The sequence below is a fragment of the Accipiter gentilis genome, chromosome Z (assembly GCF_929443795.1).
Source record: "Accipiter gentilis chromosome Z, bAccGen1.1, whole genome shotgun sequence".
NCBI lineage: Eukaryota > Metazoa > Chordata > Aves > Accipitriformes > Accipitridae > Astur > Astur gentilis.
This window is the reverse complement of record NC_064919.1, coordinates 19,157,520-19,170,590: the sequence shown is the minus strand read 5'-3', so window position 1 is coordinate 19,170,590 and position 13,071 is coordinate 19,157,520. Positions and strand designations below refer to the sequence as shown.

The 13,071-nt window shown below is 39.7% G+C and overlaps 1 protein-coding gene across 6 annotated transcripts in view; it reads right to left on the bottom strand.

The window, feature by feature from the left end:
• Window positions 1–2,094: 2,094 nt before the first annotated feature.
• The window catches only part of COMMD10 (COMM domain containing 10), a 137,600-nt gene continuing 126,623 nt past the window's right edge, over window positions 2,095–13,071 (bottom strand). Inside the window, exons 6-7 of one of the 6 annotated variants that reach the window (XR_007505065.1) lie at window positions 10,177–10,321; window positions 2,095–7,898 (exon numbers count right to left, since the gene is read on the bottom strand). Coding sequence is in view for 3 of the 6 variants with exons in the window: in XM_049794926.1 (XP_049650883.1) it covers window positions 10,198–10,326 (129 nt within the window). In the remaining 3 variants the exon portion in view is untranslated. Of the gene's footprint in view, window positions 7,899–10,176; window positions 10,327–13,071 lie in introns of all 6 variants that reach the window. The other 5 variants (XR_007505064.1, XM_049794926.1, XM_049794925.1 and 2 more) reach the window with 5 other exon arrangements.

The following is a 13,071-nucleotide window of genomic DNA, read 5'->3' as shown; positions in this document are numbered from 1 at the left end:
AGTGCGAGCAATATCTAGCATGCAGATATACAAACACAGACACTAGAAGTCTGAATCTCTGAACTCTGAAAGCTTTCTTCTTTAAGTACATCTGCAGATGTACTTAAGTCTTCTGACAGCCAACACACACCTTAGTTTTTCGTTGCTATATGTGTAGGATCCAGACAGAAATGATGACAGTGCTAGTTCTGGAGATTAATGGGTATAGGATTCACCTTAAGAGTGAGCTCTGTGGCAGTTCTTAGCACGACATTATCCTTATGAATGGCACCCAGCAGTCAGAGCCCTTGCTTCTGCCACTTTCCTCTGGGAAGCTTAGCAAATAAGAAAGCAATCTCAGTGCAAAACAGAATTATTTCAGCATTGTTCACATGACAGTAGAACCCACAGGCCCCTTTCAGGATCAGGACTGCCTTGCTCTGTCATTGTACAAGCAATCCTATCCCAAAAGTTAAAAAAACAAGTCCCATAAAAAGACTACGAGTCAGAAAAAATCAAGTGCAAATAAAAACTGCTGCACACAGCACCCTGAATCCTGCATGAGTGACAAGCTTTATAAGAAACAAAAATGGAAATTATTCTAAAATTATTTTAAAAGTACTAGAGGGGGCTTATATATGCCTTAGAAGATGAAGCCAGCAGTGGGAAGGAGAAGAATATAAATAATTTTTGCAGAGTTCTAAATGATGAACCATTTGTCACCACTGGTCACCAAAAAATGGTGATCTTAAACCATTCTTTCGGGTAAAACATTATTCTTGTTTCAACAACATCATCTTCCAATCTGCCAAGACTAAATGAAGTCTACATCATCACAGCACCGGAAATAATTTCACAAAAGGGTTTTATTAGGTTGCAATTAATGGATGACATTTTCATGGTCCACTGCAGGGCCATGCAAAGCTACCTTCACCTGCCTCTGTAGTGTTCCCATGTTGCTCAGTCTATCTAAATAACTCTGCTGAGAAGCAAAATATATTAGCCGGGGTAGTGGGCTGCTCTTTTGTGGCTACTTCAGGACCTTAGCTAGCCCACATACCACTGCTTGGATCTGCCTGTGTTCCCATTTTTCACTTTCATTTGCTGTGGAACACACATTGGGCATCCTTCCTCATGAAATCTTTTGTGGCAGCACCCCAGGTTCCTTAATTAGGATAAGATTGGCTGCAAATGACATACCAAACACTAGAAAAATAGATCCTTCTGCATTAATGAGCTCTACATAATAAAACTGGACTTAACTGAATTTAAGTACTATGGTCTTAGGATTCATGTTGTAACAACATAAATTCTTAGGTATGATTTTTTTTTTAATAAAATAGCATTACTTACATTTATAGCATTCAATGAGAGGCATGATTTTAAAACAGAAGTCTTGGGAAGTTAGAGCTATTCTTTTCAGATATCAAGTCCACTATGCAGAAGCCAACCTGCTTGGTCAATTTCCCTTGAAAAGATTATCTGCATTGAGAAATATACCAAAGCAAACAAACATTTTATTTCCCTTTCAATTTAGGCTCCATTTTATCTAATGAGGCAGACACTGAAGCTATACTTTGCATATCTGGCTTTTATGGATCAAGGAATAAATATTGCCTTGCATGTGGATTTTATTGCTGTCAGGGAATAGTTCCTCTTGTTCTTTTTTGCTTATATTACTAGACACTACTGTCACACATACTGACTTTTAAGGTTTTTACAATGTGTTAAGATAGGTCCACAGATGAAGCTTGATGGAATTCAAAGTAGGAAATAATTTTTCATCTGCTTCCTTCCTCTCCTGACCATTTGACTTTTTTGATCCAACAGGGGATGTGAGTATTACCTCTATTTAAGCTGATGTAATGCCTTTAAAATGGATCTTAACAGAGGCAGTAGACAAGATCCTGTAATAGTTTATTTCTCTGTCCAATTTATTAGCTTTCTGTCACCTTTTTAGAGATTGCCAGACTCCTGTAACACTACAATCCTTTTCTCTGCACTTTCTATATGTGGCATTTGATAAATAATTTGATAGTGCCTCCTGATGAACTCCCCTCAAATAAAAATTCTCTATCCTCCCACCCTGACCCCACCCCAACCCCAAATCAGCAACAGACCCTAAGGACTATGGTTATGAATACATAATAATTTGAAAAGAAATAAACAGTTTAAGTAAGCACAACAAGAAAATATCTGCCCTTGAACAACAGACAGAAACTTACATCTGCTCCAAAGCAATTTCAAACACTCTTTATGCATAAAAGTTATCCCACTTGGACATCCCACCAGATGGATGCTTCTTGGGTATCTTCAAACTTCATCAACAAGGGCATTTTCTGTAGATCTGTCTGCAAGCTGTGAGTAACTATGTGGCTATAAATGCAAGTTTCAGCTTCATCCTTTGATTTTGCTTCAGTTTTTTGCAAGGAGAGGCAAAAGAAATTTGATGTGGCTTAGCTTTAGTTCAAGCAGCCTTTGGCCTTTCTTTTATGAGAAACTCCCTATCATCTTATATCCTTGCAAAAGTTTTCACAGCCTGAAGATGTCTCTCAGGAAAAAGGTGGATTAAGAGATATCTGTATCTTTAGTAGGCAGCACATTTAAAGCAATCCTTCTTTTATGGACCTCCAATATAACAGAGAGGTACTAGAGGAATAACTACAGTCTAACACCTGATACTTGGGTTCCTGCAAAAATAGAACAACCTTCCTAGCAATCAGATTAAAAGTTAAGCATAAAGGTTGTATAAATACTAAGACTGAAAGCTGGTAAAAACCCCCCAACCAAACAAACCAAGAAAGCCCTAAACAAACAAAAAAACCCAACACAAGAAACAAAAAAAATTTCTGTAAAAACGTGCCAGTGTAGGCAATACAGAGTCAAAAGGAGTATGCCAGCACACTGTTCAGCTGAGGTAACTGGCTGTGACACCTGAAGTACTAAAATTTGCTGATTTCTCGGAGTTCAGATGTTCTGTATCCTGACAGTTATTAGGTTAATCTGCATTCAGTAAAAAGCATCAGAACAATGGAAAGCTGAGACTAAGACTTAAAACAGTACCTACATGAAAATGAAGTATATGTGCACCTGAACTAGCTTCATAATGCAGGATACTAGACATCAAAGGACTCAAAGCCCAGCAATTGATGTATGCCACAAATTCACTGTAAAAAATTAAGCCATTCAAACTTCTAAGTGCCCCTCTTTGTTTCATTTAAAGCAGCAAGTATTTTCAGCTTTTAAATTGGGAGTACACACAGACCCTCTGGAATATGGGCAGATGCTACTTGGTAGTCTGCTGTGCTGCTATCAGATCCTTCACAGCACACTCCATGAGAATATTTCAATTCACTTCTGCATGTTTTTGGCAATACAGAATTATTTGTATCATAAAACTGAAGATGTTCTATGTTCTTATCATTTGCTGATAAGAAATGCATCAGTCTTGCAAGCTCAGCAGCTAGTATTTATGTATATCTCAGTTTTGATCATGAACCATATCTTTTAGCAGGAAATTAAAATCTCTTGTGGAATAGTATCAAATCCATGCTTACAGAACACATCAGTGAAAAGCATTGCTGATGTCTCTTCAGAGGATTTAACTTGACCGTGTCACATTAATCACCTCTGAAGTAAAGGAATGACTCATAATTGTTTTCCATTACCTTGTGTTTGCTTTTTCAGCATTGCAAAAATGCCTGGTCCAGGACCATGGATCATAAATCTCATCAGACTTGCAGACAACTCTTTGAGTGTTTTTTTGCCATGCTATGTTACATGTTAGCCTTTTTTATCTGATTACAAAAATCTGTTTCAAATATAGGTACTTCTGAAGCATCGTGTTTTCAACCTTCTGTTCCTTTGAACACAATGCTCCTGTCAGTCCATATAGACAGTAAAATTAATCTATAGGGCTGTTCCATATCCTCTAGGATAAGCTCAGACCTATTTGCTTTTCAATGAAGTGACTGAAAACTACTGTGTACTAATACCCAAATAAACAGAATGTATTTGCAGCTAACAGAAACATCTTTTTACTAATGCAACAAAACCTCTATAAAGAAAAAATTTATGTGATCACTTAAGGAAGCAATGGAAACATCTGTTTCTTAGCAGGACTAATCTTCTAATAAGGGTGGATTAGAAATGTGCTTCAGGTGTCCAGAGATGTTTCTTTTTTCTTCTTATTCTTTTTTTTTTTTTAACAGGCTTTTCTTTATCTTACTCTTTCCTGATCTTCTCTGGTGTTTGGCTGGTTTATTTAGGCACTTCCCCGTACCAGCAGTACTGACCTTGGATGTCATCATGATGAACAGTGCAATTTTACACAGTATAATCCATTTGAGAATGGTGTTTTACTAGCTTTAAGATCTGTACCGAGTCCTTTGAAAGTGCACACCAACAGAGGACTCTTGACAGAAAAAGGGCATCTCCTGATCCTTCTTTTGAAAAGCGGCCAGGGTACAATATGTTACAAATAGGGAAAGAACATAGTAAAATGTTAATTACAACCAAATAGTGTAGGGCACACTGTGGGCAAAAACAGTTAGCTCAAGATGCACAGTGAGCCAGGGTAAAAACAGTAAGACAGAATCTGTCAGCAAAGAGGTCAAAGAAGAAACTAGTAAATTTAGAGGAAGGTTTTCACAAAATCAGAGGGAGCATCAGAACCCCAGTTCATGGTTTAGTGGGATGCATCATTCTTGCTGGAGCTTTAGAACTGTCCTCAGAGATCATGTTCACAAAATCTGAAGGCTTAACGACTAGAGACTAGGGAAAAGTATCTGCGCTTTTCAGATTATGTGCTGTTACTAAGATCCACAACACCAGCAGGATTTCAGCCAACTTGCAGCCAGGGAGAGGCATGGACAGCCATTCCATTTCAAATCTATTAATCTAAATCTTTGGAAATCAATCTCTAATTGTTTTTTCTCCAAGCACACTCTTCCTTGAAGACAAAGTATTGTTACAGATTGGTGCAGTTGTGTTTTCCTGTTCATGCTCATGCCCATTGAACAGTTACCAGTGGATTACCGCAGCACCATATTCCCAGACTGCGAAAAGGATCAGCTTCCAAATACAGGAGAAATATGAGGAGAAAAGGGAGAAATAAGGAGAAAAGGTTATGCAAAGAAATCTGTAGCATCCTTTCCTGGTCACCAAGTCATCGGAAAGATTCTGTCAAGCCAAAGAAAATCATGAAATGCTTTTAACCAAAGCCAGTATCAAGTATTCACTGAAGTATTGACAGTCAAGAGGTAGAGCAGACCTTCATACAAGTGATATGAAGATCTCTTGTATCTATACAAGAGATATGGTTACTTTATTTGGAGGATAACAGAGCTCTCAAGGGCTGGATTTTCAAGGGAGGAACTATTACTTTTGATGCAGAAGTTGGCTAACACAGCAGCTGAAGGCACTATCTGATATGAAACCATTGAAATCACTTGACTGAAGATAGCTATGATGAAGGGGCTACCCTGGCAAATAAGAAGTACAGTCATGTCTGCAGCCTGGGTTTGATTTAGGCAGAGCTATGAAATGCAGAATGACGTTCCAAGTTCATACTTTGTGACCTTGCACGCTGGAATAAGGCTGATTAATAGGAAATTTCCTTTCTTCCAATACGCTGAAATCATTATACCACAGGGATATGACCTTTTGCTCAGATACTCTTACACATTCATATCCAGGCCCTCTTGGAAAGAACTCAAGGGTAGATTTTATTCATCTAACATAGTAGTTAAACCGTGAACTTTGCTCCACGCGCCAGAGTAAGCTCCACCTTTGGCTTCTCTTTCATATGGTCCATTTCAACTAAATATTCATTTAAAACCCCTCTGTTCCCAGAGAGAAGACTGATCTCAAAAACTTGGCGACTTCAGTGCTGAGAAAGAGACACTCGCCAGTCCAAAACTTGGTTTGTCAACCCTGACAATCATAGCCTGTTCAGCCAGAAAGGCATTAAAATTGCCCAAGGTGCTTTGCCTTCCCAATTGGGTGCTGTTTGCGGAGGCAGGTACGGGCAGCACTGCCCAGCTGTGCATGAGGTCATTCAGGGCCTTGTATCCTCTGTCCAGGACATAGAAGGGCTTCAGGGCACTCCTTCTACTGACTAGAGACACAGAGGAATGAAAGAGAAGGCTACCAAACAAACTTCTGATGGGCAGATGCAGGGCTGACATCTGACAGGGTATGGGAAGCTGCAGTTCAGTTGCAGAAGGACCTTAAAAGGACTCCAAGTCACTCACTGGGTGTTGCAATGAGGAGTGCACACAGTCTGTGTTGCCCAAATAAGAACTGAGAAAACTCCATTTCACTGCAAGTGTCGTCAGTGATATACTTGTGCTCTCTTGCTTAAAGGAGGCTCTGCTCTGCTTATTTTTTTCTTTTTGGCTCCTTATAACTTCTTTTTTATTTTTAAGATTATGTTTTAGTATCAGATTTCCTAAGAAACTGGGATCACTGCTGTTGCCCGAAAACCAGATTCATCCCCTGGTGTGCAATGAGCCCATAATCACATACTCAGGACAGACATTATTTACTTCATATTTGCACAAAGATGGGCGCAAGGTGGTAATTCCACAAAGCTAGCACACCCTGCAGTTACACAAGCAAGCAATTTATACAGTTTTAGATTCACCCACTTAGTTTCCAAAGTCCTTCCCCAAAATCATTATTGGCAGTGGCTTATCTGCTACCATTTCTTTTGGGCTAAGGTTTTCCCCGCCCCGAATTAAAGGTACAGTGTTCTCTTATTCTACAGTGGATGCTCAAGGTGGGGATGGTGGTGGTAAGTCTTTTAGGTCTTGAATTGAGTAGGTGGTCGCAATCTACCCTTGATGCCTTTAACTTTCCCCTAGTTCATGCTTCTTGGGCAATCATCCAGCCTTCGGTGCCTTCTGGGGCAGGATGTTTCCTTTTACCAGTCTTTAGCTCCCCTTTCAAGGGCATAGCTTTAGCAAAGCCTGCATGGTTTACACAAACTAATGAGGCCTGCATAGTGAAGCCATTGAGTAGTGGTCCTCTTTAAAAGACAGTGTATCGTGTTTAACCCTAAATTGAGCAGTGTCACCACAGTTAGGCCATAACTCAAACATATGACTACACTTCCCCCCCTCTGAGACTCGTATGAATCTTCTTCATATAAGTCTCATTCTAAATGTAGCAATTTAGAACCGTATTTAAAAGTGCATTGTATGATTACATAGATACAGACAAATACCATTACTACAACTGTTAAGATTGTTATCAGTTTCTTAACCCATACTCTTAACTCAGGGAACCAGGAAGTTAACCATCTAAATATTTCTTCCACTCCAGTGGAAGTGCCATCCTTTTGGGCTTCATGTAATATCTGGGTTTGTTTCCACAATTATTCCCAAATGGAGGTTGTTTCCCCACAGACCATCATTTTCCTCCTGGTTCCCTTGACTCACGTGATTCATGCAAGTGAGAAAAACTAACCACAACATTCTTCTCATTACTAGGTTGTAAAAAGGTAGTAAACTTGTACAAACACAACAAAAATAATATTAAAATAATTCCTGTAAGACAGTAGAAAAACACTTCCTCTTGTATACACTCTAAATGCAGGATGGACTTTATATTAATCCAAGTACAGTTCATGTATCTCTGTGTATTTTCAGCTTCAAAGGTCCAGTTTTCTCAACTTTCCACATTTTAGGAGGTGCTGCTTTCATTCAGGTATAGTGAATCCATGAGTCAATTCCCTGCAGCTTCACAGTGGTATTAGTTGTCAGCAATACCAAATAATGTCCTTTCCATTTTTCTGCTAGTGCCTCTTCTTTCCAAGTTTGCACATATATTTCATCTCCCGGTTTAAATGAATGCACAGGCGAATCCAAAAGTATGGGGTTCTTATTTGGATATACCTGTGGAGGGAAGAAAGAACTCTTGCCAAGGACAAGAGGTAACCACTAAGTATCTGGTCACCTTTTAGGCACATTTGATTGCCTTTTCCAGTTAAATTTGTTATACAAGGTTTTCCATACAAGATCTCAAAAGGGCTAACCCCTTCTCTGACCCTTTTAGTAACTCTAATTCTTAATAAAGCTAATGGTAAAACTTCAAGCCATTTTATGTGTGTTTCCTGACACAATTTACTAATTTGTCTCCTCATTGTTTGATTCATCCTTTCTACCTTCCCACTTGATTGCGGCCTCCGTGTCATATGCAAGTCCCATTTGAATTGTAAACATTTGGATACCCCTTGGACTATTTCTGCTACAAAATAGTGGTCCTTGATCTGAGGAGAATCCCTCTGGTACACTGAATCTCAGAATGATTCTTTCAATAAAATCTTTACTACTTTTCTTGTCCTTTTGATGTGATACAGGAAAGTTTTGGGCCATCCTGAAAAAGTATCTGCAATCACCAGTATATATTTATATCCTTTGCAACTGGGTAGCTCAGAAAAATCGATTTGCCAGTAATCTCCAGGTGTAGAACCTTTTCTTATCTCTCCTAGGGGGGGCCTTTTAATCCTAATATTAATCCTAATAATTTTAGGATTATTCTTTAAATAAACGTCACATTTCTGTATAATCATTTAGCTATTAACAACGTATTAATTCCCACAGCATATCAACTGGTTGCCTCAAGCAAAGCTTCAACTCCCATGTGTGTACTTTTATGTGTCCTTTCCATTAGCACCTTCATTATAGGCAAAGTTACTATACACTGAGTCGTCAAGGTTACCCACCATCCTTCCAGAGTCTTCTTACATTTGAGTAATTCTGCAAGTCTATTTTCCTTTTTGGTGTATACAGGTACTTCAATTTTCACAACTCTTTCTGGGATTAATGCTGCCATGTTTATCGATAAAGCTGCCCTCTTTGTAGCCTCATCAGCCTTTTCATTTCCTTTAATCACATCAGTACATCCAGACTGATGGGCTTTGCAATGTATAACTGCTATTTCTTTAAGCTTGTTAACTGCGTCAAGCAGTTCCATAATTTCTTTGCCATATTTTATGGGATTTCTTTGTGAGGATAACAATCCTCTTTCTTTCCAAATCATAACATGAGCGTGTATTACACCAAAGGGATATTTTGAATCAGTATACACATTAACTCATTTTCCTTCTGATAATTCCAAAGCTTGAGTTAAAGCAATCAGTTCAGCTTTCTGGGCAGATATATTTACAGGCAATGGTTCCCCTTCTACTTCCTTCTCCAAAGTCACAAGAGCATACCCGGCCTTCTGTTCCCCTTTATTTACAAAGCTACTTCCATCAGTGAATAGCTCCCAATCAGGATGTTGTAAAGGGGAGTCCTTTAAACCTGGATGACCAGAATATACTTGCTCAATGGTCTGTAAACAATCATGTTCTAATCCTTCTTCTCAAGAGGGCAAAAATGACATTGGATTTAAAGTATTAGATATTTTCATTACCACTTCCTCTTGTTCAAGCAATATTGCTTGATACTGTACCATCCTGCTTGGAGATAGCCAATGATGTCCTTTTTGTTCCAAAACAACTATAACTGCATGTGGCACATAAACAGTGATTCTCTGCCCCACTGTTAACTTTTGTGCCTCCTGTATTAACATCACTGCTGCGGCTACTGCTATCAAGCATCCCAGCCATCCAGAGCTTACTTTATCCAGTTGTTTTGAAAAGTAAGCTACCGGTCTTTTCCAGTCCCCCAAAGTATGCACAAGCACTCCCATCACTCGATGTCCTTGTTCATGCACATAAAGTTTGAAAGACTTTGTCAAACTGGGGAGGCCTAATGCAGGGGCCCCCATACAAGCAACTTTTATATTGTCAACCCCTTTTTGACACTCTGGAGTCCATTCCAACACTTCTCCTCGTCCCTTAAAAGCCTCATACAAAGGTTTAGCCATCAATCCAAAGTTAGATATCCAAAGGAAACATCTCCCAGCCATTCCAAGAAATCCTCTTAACTCTGTTTTTGATTCGGGTGGGGCAATCTGACAAACCACTTCCCTCTCTCAATCTCCAATTTTCTTTCTTGTGGAGAAATTTCAAAACCAAAATAGGTCACATTTTTCTGTGCAATCTGCAACTTTTTCTGAGGCACTTGATATCCAGCCAGACTTAAAAGTTCAAAAAACTAATAGTTGCTTCTTTATGCTCCTCAACAGTATTTGCTCCCAACAGGATATCACCCACATATTTTAGCAAGGTAATTAACAAGTTCTTACCTTGCCATTGTTCCAGTTCCTTCACCAGAACATTAGCAAAGATGGTGGGGCTATTCTTAAATCCCTGGAGAAGTACTGTCTAAAATAGCTCCATCTTGCATCCCGTTGTAGGACTCTCCCACTCAAAGGCAAACAGTTTTTGACTCTGATCTTCCAGAGGAATAAAGAAAAAGGCATCTTTTAGGTCCAGAACTGTAAAATAAACATTAGAATCAACTATTGCATTCAGCAGAGTGTATGGGTTTGGTACCACTGGATGGACATCAGTCACTATTTGATTAATAGCACTTAGATGTTGTACTAGATGATATTCCTGAGAGTACAGCTTTTTAATAGGTAGTCTTGTAGCAGTCCATGCCTCAGAAAGTTATTTATTGTAGGTTCCAGTCCTATGCAAGCTTCTAATTTCCTGGGACACTGTTTACATCTTATCAGCTCGCTCATTGTTTTAATTCTACTTTCACTGGTTAGGCTGATTTAGGTCTTCCAGGCCTCTCTGTTGCCCACAGAAAGGGGACCACCACATTCATAATTTCAGAGGGGATTTCAACTTGTTCATTCTTGATGTCCTTGATTCCAGTTGATTCTTGTAACATATAAACTTGCGCTCCCCAGGCATTACTCTGAGGAATATGCACTTGAATTTTGTTTTTTTCAAGAGTTATCTGTGCTCCCAATTTATTTAGTAAGTCCCATTCCATTAGAGGTAATGGACATTCTGGCATATACAAAAATTCATGCATCTGTGTTTTATTTCCAATTTCACACATCATAGGTTGGAAAAAGGGCCTAACCTCTTGCTTTCCGCTGGCACGAAACACTGACACAGAGAACTTATACATAGGTCCTTTACAGCTATTTAACACAGAATAAGTTTCCCCTGTATCTACCAAAAATTTAACAATTCCATTCCCCAGCTTGACTGAAACCAGGGGCTCGGCTGGGGAATTAAACTCCTCAGCTCCCAGTCTCCATCAATCAGAACTCTCTGTACTGATCATCAGTAAATCAGCCTCAGGGATAGGGCCAGAAGGGGGAAACCAAGTCAATCTTTTCTTACATTCATTTTTCCAATGTCCCCTTTCTTTACAAATGGCACATTGGTTGAACCCCAAAGGGGTTCTAATCTCAATGCTTCCACCTTCTCCCCATTCTCTTCCACATTCCTGTCCTCCAGGGAAACCCCTTACCCTGGAGGATGTTTGCACTTGAGTGAATGCTGCTGCTAAAATAGCAGCCTTTTGCTTCTGATCTTCTAGTTTCTCCTTTTGCTTCTGTTTTTTTCTAACTCTTTTCGTTATTATATACCTTATAAGCAATCTCAATCAATTGAGATATTGTCATTCATTAACACGTTTGAATCAGATACTGACAATTTGCATTTCTTTCTTGTTTCATAATTGTTCCTTAAAGCAAAGAACAGATCTATATATGGGATTTCATACCACTTATCTTGCCTTCTACAAAACAACACTAGCTGTAAAATAGTATTATAATTCAAAGTTCCCATTTCTGGCCATCTTTCTTCATCACCTAATTTATACACCAGCCACCACTGAGTACAGTACTCTTAATTTCTTCCTTGTTAGGGGATCCCACCAAACTTGTTCCAATGCTTTAGGATGCATCCTAATGGAGAGCAAAGGGGAGGCTCTGCAGACTGTCCTGCCCCTTGTCCTACTCCCATACTGTTACCCCAAAAGAACATTCTTATCCAGACTTTCATGCACTCCAGTTGTCACTGTCAAGCATGTATGAATTTTATAAAATACCTCTATATACCTTTATCATATACAGTAGTACTCCCCTTGCAATGTCTCTAATATGCGTGTTACACCTTTGTGTCGCTTACCCGCTCTGGAAGGGAAGACTACTCGCAGAGTCCTCAAAACAAAAAGTCGGTGCGCACTGGAGTCTGAAGAGCAGCTTCTCCCCATTGGTAGCCAGAAACTTGATCCAGGCAAGGTTTCACAGCTGTCCCATCTGGGGTGCCAAAACCTTTTGCCCAAAAAGTGGATTTGTCCCCCTGTGTGTAATGAGCCCATAATCACATACTCAGGACAGACATTATTTACTTCATATTTGCACAAAGATGGGCACAAGGTGGTAATTCCACAAAGCTAGCACACCCTGCAGTTACACAAGCAAGCAATTTATACAGTTTTAGATTCACCCACTTAGTTTCCAAAGTCCTTCCCCAAAATCATTATTGGCAGTGGCTTATCTGCTACCATTTCTTTTGGGCTAAGGTTTTCCCCGCCCCGAATTAAAGGTACAGTGTTCTCTTATTCTACAGTGGATGCTCAAGGTGGGGATGGTGGTGGTAAGTCTTTTAGGTCTTGAATTGAGTAGGTGGTTGTGATCCCCCCCCCCCCCCCCCCCCCCCGCCGCCTTTAATTTTCCCCTAGTTCATGCTTCTTGGGCAATCATCCAGCCTTCGGTGCCTTCTGGGGCAGGATGTTCCCTTTTACCAGTCTTTAGCTCCCTCTTCAAGGGCTTAGCCAGCCTTAGCAAAGCCTGCATGGTTTACACAAACTAATGAGGCCTGCATAGTGAAGCCATTGAGTAATGGTCCTCCTTAAAGGACAGTGCATCGTGTTTAACCCTAAATTGAGCAGTGTCACCACAGTTAGGCCATAACTCAAACATATGACTACACTGCCATTCACCCTGTGAAGGACAGTGAGTGAACACAGCTCTGAAGGGATCAGCTCATGTTTATGGGCTTCTTTTTTCTACATTTATCTGATGTACTTCACTTCTGTTGCTCTAAATCAGATTCTCAGGATGACTTAGCTTGCTGCAATCCATAAGGATGATGGGGAGAAACAGGGATGATTTTATTCATGTAAGGAGTTTGACTGCAAAAGAGAAACTGGATCACTCACAGGTTGG